Source organism: Ostrea edulis, chromosome 8, assembly GCF_947568905.1.
Source record: "Ostrea edulis chromosome 8, xbOstEdul1.1, whole genome shotgun sequence".
Lineage (NCBI taxonomy): Eukaryota > Metazoa > Mollusca > Bivalvia > Ostreida > Ostreidae > Ostrea > Ostrea edulis.
In genome coordinates, this window is record NC_079171.1 from 31,233,786 (window position 1) to 31,241,453 (window position 7,668).

General features: G+C 36.0%; 1 protein-coding gene across 1 annotated transcript; it reads left to right on the forward strand.

Annotated features, from left to right (window-relative positions):
• The first annotated feature begins 2,204 nt into the window (after nt 1-2,204).
• Nucleotides 2,205-7,311, forward strand: LOC125663078 (uncharacterized). Its single transcript, XM_048895394.2, has 5 exons — nt 2,205-2,388; nt 4,627-4,759; nt 5,584-5,708; nt 6,158-6,257; nt 7,074-7,311. The coding sequence occupies exons 1-5, from the start codon at nt 2,205-2,207 to the stop codon at nt 7,309-7,311; spliced, it is 780 nt and encodes a 259-aa protein (XP_048751351.2).
• Nucleotides 7,312-7,668: the final 357 nt, after the last annotated feature.

Genomic DNA, 7,668 nt, shown 5'->3' on the forward strand with positions numbered 1-7,668 from the left:
GTATTTCGCTGTTTGTACCTTCTAATTCGTTGAGGCGCGGTGTTACCGTTAGGGCAATCTCAGCTACATACATGTACAATGTAGCCTATAGATGAGCGGACTCCAATCTCAAATGCAATTTTGTGGTCTTGCTTTGTTTCGGTATAATAAACAATTTATTGCATGAATGTTCGGGAGATATGAAGATTTATTCACCCAAGAAAAATAATATTACCCTCGGGCGTTGTCCTCGGGGAATATGATTTTTCTTTGGTGAATAAATCTTCATATCTCCCTCACTATCATGAAATAAATGTATAATATGCACTTGTGCAATAAAATATAATCAATTCAAACAGGTGATGTACGTTCGGTACAGTATCAAATTGATTATTGTCTATCTATTGTGGTGAGGGTAAATCTGGCGATTATAAATTTCTCTAAATATAAGTCGCAGGTAAAAATCTTAATAAGATAGCATATTAGTAACAGGCAACTTTCAACGTAAAGTAGCAAGTAAAGAGAAAATACTACTCAGAATACCATTAAAAACGTTAAAAAAAATTTCAAGGACACAATGTTTTAAATATTATTTCATTTCTGTGAGAAGCAAAACATTTATATGGATGTACAGATATTGATTGAAAATCTAGGGTTTTAACGTTAGACGTCATATCCGGTATTAGCACTCAGGATTCTACTTCAAAATTACAATTATTAAAATGGCATCGGGGATATTGAAGATTGTCATTTAGGAATTTAGTAGTCTTTGAGTGGAAGTGTCAAAGTTGGCAGTTTTAGCTTGAGTCCCTTGTGATGCCTCACATAAAACCGGTGGCTTTTCTATATGATTTGACTATTTTCGATCTAGACGTAAAACGGCATACAAACTGCTTTCTAAAATCATTTCTTGGATATGAAGGGTATTTTCTTAAAAACATTTTTGTGGCCTATAGAAATTATTGAAAGGTATTCCCACGCTATGTGCTTTTCAAAGAAATTTCGTAGAAAGGAAAATAACTATTATTAAGTGAATTAAATCAACGATTTCAGCCACATTTTATAAACGTGATGCCTCTCTGACCTTTTGGCAGACTAGGTCAAAAGCAAATTTAATTCCATTGGTGTTGCTGTATTTACTAAAAATGAAGAAAGATTCCAGTTGTTAGAAAAGGGAAACGATAAAAACCTGATACATAATTACTTTACAGAACAATTTGTTTAGGGAGACCAGTGCTCCAAATGTTTTATTTAAGATATTAAACTGTTTGTCATCTTCACCTTTCATTTATTGTATATTGATCATATCTCATTTGAAAGGCGACGATAACGAACAGTGATCAATGTGATAACTCCTATAAGCAATACAAAATAGATAGATGGGCAAACACGGAACCCTGGACACACCAGAGGCGGGATCAGGTGCCTAGGAGGAGTAAGCATCCCCTGTCGACCGGACACACTCGCCGTAAGCCCCATATCCTGATCGGGTAAACGGAGCTATACGCAGTCAAAATCAGTGTGCCAAGAACAGTATCTAATAAACAGATGCTGGGGGTTTGTAATTCTGGTACTAAGTTGAAGTGTTTATGTAACAATCAAGATCCCCTATAGGAATTTACGAATTGCTGATTACTGCTTGCTTTATAGCACCTATAAATCTACAATCGAAGCCTATGGGAAGAACCTGTTTTATCGAAATGTTTTAAAATGATATAAAAAGGAAATGATATTTTCAAAGGAATTTCGTCGAAGAAAGTTAAACAAACTTTCTCTTTATGAAAATGTGAAATAGAATTATTTACCTTATGTAGTTTTTAAAAAAATACTTTTTTCTTCTTTTTTTTTTTTTTTTTTACCAAACTTTTTCCAAAAGTCGCAAATGCCAAAAACAAAAACATCGTCTTCTCATTTACCAATCATGTAAATTTATCTACCTCACTTTCATTACTTTTAAGAATAAAAATTAATTTCAGTTTAAATCACTCGACAATGTACATTCTACTTTTCCCTTCTTTATACATTGAATACCTTCAGCTATTCCATGTAAACCATTTGTGATGCATGATTATAACCAATCATTTATAATGACAATTCATGAATACTTTTCACACTTTAGCAACATTTACCATGAAACACGTTCGAGTCAATTTCGTAGAATTTGAACAGTTCATGACCGCGTTAAATACAGTTGAACTTTACGAACAAATGTAATTGACGAAATAATGTGGGTAGATGATGCATATAAGAGCATTGATGAGAGGCATGCATGCACCATACCACCATCTATCAGCGATATGGCTCCTGTTTCAGTGTTAGGGTGTGTGATCATCACAGCCATCTTGGGTAGAGCTACCACTGCGCGTCTTGTCAGGGGAAATAGTGAGACAATAGAGACGGACCCTCACGGTGAGTGTATTATGTGTTCTTACATTATGTAATCAGATTCGTAAGGGTACACAATGTTTCCATACAAATACCTGAAGACATCGTGTTGCAGGTGATATATTATCTATCTATCTACATGTATTTATTTATCTATCTTTTCGTTTGTCGAGATTTGCTTTTGTGCGTGTATATGAGAGAGACAGAGAGAGAGAGAGAGAGAGAGAGAGAGAGAGAGAGAGAGAGAGAGAGAGTGTTACTAGTGTATGGATATTCATGTTTATATTGTTTATGACCAATGAAGTATCGCATACTTCTTATTGTCACTCACCCTTGGCAAGGCAAAGTGGCGCTTCCTATAAAATATTCGCCTTTATTAATGCAATATTCCATACTTTGACCTTCAGCAGAAACATCTTTCTTGTCTTCATTATTTCGAAACAAACCTCTCTGACATAATTATCCTGCGGGACTTGACTATCCCGGAACAGGATGTTTCCGTTTTGACTATCTAGGGAACGTAGTTCCCATCGTCACTATCCCCTGGCACTCATTTCCGCCTTGAACATCGTTGGACACATCCTTTCCAGTTGGATTACTCCTCCTGGGCACCTGATCCCACCTCTGGTGTGTCCAGGGGTCCGTGGTTTGCCCTTCTGTTTAGTTTGTATTGCTGATAGGAGTTATGAGATTGATCAATGTTCGTCATCTTCACCTTTCATTATCCGTCATCTTCCTATGGTTAATCCTGATATTTCCTGTTCTTGCCACTTTTAACTATCACATACAATTTTCCTTAACTTTTTATCTCAGGATACGTTTTCTAACCTTGGTTATCCAAGGGAACATACCTTGTTTATCCCAGTAGACATGTATTCTAGTACACACAAGTTTTGTCTGATAGTTATGCAGGAGTCTAGATCTACGCTTTCCCTTTGCCCGGGACAAGTACAATGTCGTCTCGGGAAACACACCTAGAGTCATAACCTTACCCACATGGGAAAGCAATAAATTTTGGAATGGATGTTTATTCAGATCAATTACACTTAAAACTGACTACGTTAGATTATCAGTACAACTACAAGAATGTCACATATTGTTACATATGTAGTTTATCTAAGCTAGTGTGCATGGTACTACTGGTAGTTACGTTGCTTATCTGATATCAAAACCAATCCGGATAACCAGCAGAATTCCGGAATGACTTCTGGCACACAATGGTTTATGATTGTCATTACTTTATTTCTAGTTGTGATTAAATGACTTGATATTCCAGAAGAATAATGAAATTTACAAACAATTATGATATCTTGTGTTTTTATGACATAAAAATCAGTATGTGTATTTTTAAAAAATGCTAGTTTATCTTGTTGTCTTCAAGAGTTTGATTTTCAATATCAATTAATTTCTTGGTTAATGAAAATGTGAAAGAATATGAATTCGTTCCAATTTAGTTTTGCTAAAAAGGTGCTAGTGCTAGAAATGAGGAAAAGACAAAGGGGGTACTGAAGCCAAAAATGCACTAATAGTAAACAAGAAACAAAATAAAGATATGGCAAAAATATTACTATAATGCCCCATTCATTCACACGTCGGTTTGATATATCTTAGTGAACTCGAAATAAAAGACAACACCGAGTCTCCAATGTCTGCTCCATGACTGAGTATTTTCCTGAACAAAGAACAGTACCCTGCACAGCTATGCTCCAATTTCAGGAGCTAACTTTATCAACGCCAAACTAACCCTTCACCTTTATGACGAATTGGATGATGATAACTTCTCTATCGTAAACCGTCCAAATATCGTGATCCGTTTCCATCCAATCAAAGGTAGTTGACCTTTGAAGGAAGACATGTATAGATTGTGAAGGTCAAGACCACGACTACAACAAACATTTCCACTAAAACAGTCACAACTTTCATGTTGATGTCACTGTTGTTAATTCTGCAGAGGAACATGACTAACCTGATATAAAAGACGAGCAGATTCATTCCGCCTTCGCCTTACAAGCAACAAGGAAATAAGGAATTTTGACTTTCATTAAGTTCTTTGTGGGTATCTTCTTAATAAAATGTGTATTCTTGTTTTTTGTTGTTGGCATAGTGAACAGAACTGAAAAAAACCCCAACGAAACTGAACAGTGGTGTTCGAAATGGTAGCTGAAACATCATTGTGTTTCATCATCATTTAACAATAAATCCCCGAAGAATACTTTGTTTAGGAATATATACATCAGACGCATATTGCTTGTTTAATTGCAGAAGATGAAAGACCCTGTATTGCGTCGGTGGTGGCTTGTATGAAGCCGAAAGTGGATGAGGTTTATGTGCAACCTGTCACCAAATCCGATGGGAGTTTATATTTCCCAGCTGACTACTTCACAAGCATGTGTGGGTAAGTAGCATGACGTCATGACATGATTGTTTACGGTGAATCAATATTGAAGTAAAAGAGAACACCGTATAAATTAGGAAACACCCTCAATCTATCTCTACACCAAAGGTAAATATTGAGATGCGAATAATTCGTTCCTATTTTGATTACGCTTTAGACGAAACGTATAGATAACGACCAGTGATCGATGAAATGTGAATATAACGAACTGTGATCAATCTCATAACTCCTACAAGCAATACAAAATCGATAGTTGGGCAAACACGGACCCCTGGACACATCAGAGGTGGGATCAGGTGCCTAGGAGGATTAAGCATCCACTGTCGACCGCTCACACCCGCCGTGAGCCCTATATCCTCTTCAGGTAAACGCAGTCAAATAAGTGTACCAAAAACGGCTTAACAATCGGTAAGAAACACGTCAGACAGCATTTGACCCAATGCGAAGTTGTATCGACGAACCAGATTGTTATAACGACCATAGAATGTGCGAAATGCTGACTTCAATCAAGACTGTTGAAACTCCATATACCATCAACGTGTTTGTCAGTAGCTTACCTCGTTTTGAAAACTGACCATACGCAGAAGAAGCTCTTGAATATCAATCTAATAGCTTCTATATCACTGTTGTTTATCTACACCTTTATTTAGCAATACAAAATAGAGAGATGGGTAAACACGGATTCTTAGATATATCAGAGGTGGGATTAGCTACCTAGGATGAAGAAATTTTATCAAAGTAATATACGATTTTATTAATTGGACTTACATATTGATTTCAAATCAATTTTGATGGGTAATGCGTATCATGTTTCACTGTTTCAGATATTTCACCCTTATCAGTGATTGTTATGGAAAAGTGAAATCTACAACATGCGAGCCAGGTTTTCCGAATAGAATAATCAAGAACTCAGGAAAGATGTCCCTTAAGTTGTGCAAAAATGCAGACGGTAAATTTATACTATATCCTACGGTTAAAAAAATTATGTATTTAGATTGCATAAAAAATCCTCATTTCATTACAATAACTGGTACAAAATGCATCAACAAAAACTTTAAGTCATAAATCGAATGCAAATGATAACATGCTTAGTGCTTTACATTATTTGTTGATTTTGACTACTGATTACTCCATTTACCTGATCAATATATCAAGCTCGTGGCGAATGTGACCGATTGACAGGTGATTTCACTCTTCCTGGATGGAAACCTGTTCCAACTCTGGTATTCCTAGGGATCTGTGTATGCCCAATTCGATATTTTGTTTTCCTTGTGGGAGGTAGAGATTGATCATTGTTCATTATCTTCACCTTTCATTATTTAAATGACGAGAAAAGAGGATCATGCGTCATGTACTCCAAAGTGAAATCCTTCAACTTTTTAAAATTATTTACTTCAGCGCTGAACACTCTTGTTCCCTGCTTGAATGATAAAGGAGTATTTGAAGCATACCGGCGCGCAGTCAAATCTGTGCGTGGTGAAAAGGAGAGCAGTTGCAAGTAAGTAATAAACTGTAACTTATGACAAACTTGTTTATTTCACAGTTTCCATTGTGAACTTCCCTTATTGGTGAAGTAATATTTCATTTTCACCTGGGTATCATGTACATATACCTAAACTGATTAAATATGAGAAAACATATTTTGCGTATGATAAATTATAACATGGATGCTTGCTACGGACATACATGTTAAAGAAACTATGGTATCAACAGCGTCGTTTAAAGTCGGAATTTCAAAATTACATGGTTGTCATACTGATATAATATGCAAATACAATATATCATTAGGTCGAAGGCTCTCTAGCAACTTTCATATAGATTGTTTTGCCATTTTTATATACTAGTTTTGACTACGGTTACTCCGTTCACCCGATGAAGATATAAAGTGATCGATAAACAGAAGATACTAAACATCTAGCCATCTGACCCACCTCTGGAGCACGATATTCCCTTTTGTTAAGTTTACATCCTTTATAAGATTTATGAGCTTGGACGGTGTTCCTTCTTTCTGCTTGTTTATTTCTATCATTTTCAAAAGTAAAAAGCCTATTCTGTTCACTGTTTTTTTAAATGAGACGTGAAGTAAATTGGACATTTGGCTTGTGAAAATTATTGGATATATATGAAATGCTGTTTTGTTTGAGGTATTGTAAGTATTAAGATATACATGTATTCTAAATCGAAATAAAAATGATGTAAAAATCTGTCATTTCCAGTTGACAAAGAAACTCCAAAACACTTTAAAAAGTCCGTCGATAATTCAACATAACCGATGCTGCTTTATTAAAGTCTAAATTAATCAGTTTTGTTGAAGTGAGGCCAGGGAGATAATAAGGCGGGCTTTGCGACTCTTCAAAGGCATGTGTGGTGAAGCGGAGTATACCACTCTGAAAACAGTCCTGGAGAACTTTGGGGATGACCTGCTTGTCCTATTTGAAAACACAGAGGGTCAAGGTTGCAGCATTGACATCGATACTCTTACTCCTGACACACGCAGAAGAGGCGTGGCCAGTGCGACAATGAAGAGAATGATGGATGTTTGGGTTTCGTAATAAAATCGTTCAACCTCATTGTACTCATTGGTTATGTGTACTAACTTTATCTAAGTGTTAGATATAGGATATCCCATGGTTTTTGGTTTGATATAATTTATATTCAACGAGTTGTGTGTTAAAAACACACAGGTTAAATATAAATTATATAAAACCACAAATCATGGGAGATTATTTTCATCACACCCCCCCCTGCGGTTAATCAATTACGTTACTGTATTGTTGGGGATTTAGCTTCGCTCTCTAGCGTCTTGTAAAGAAACTACATAAAACTGAACTTTGTGAATTCACAAACGGCGTAGGAAAACATAGTGTGATCATTAAAATTGATGCAGTGGGAGATATCCACTGGATAAC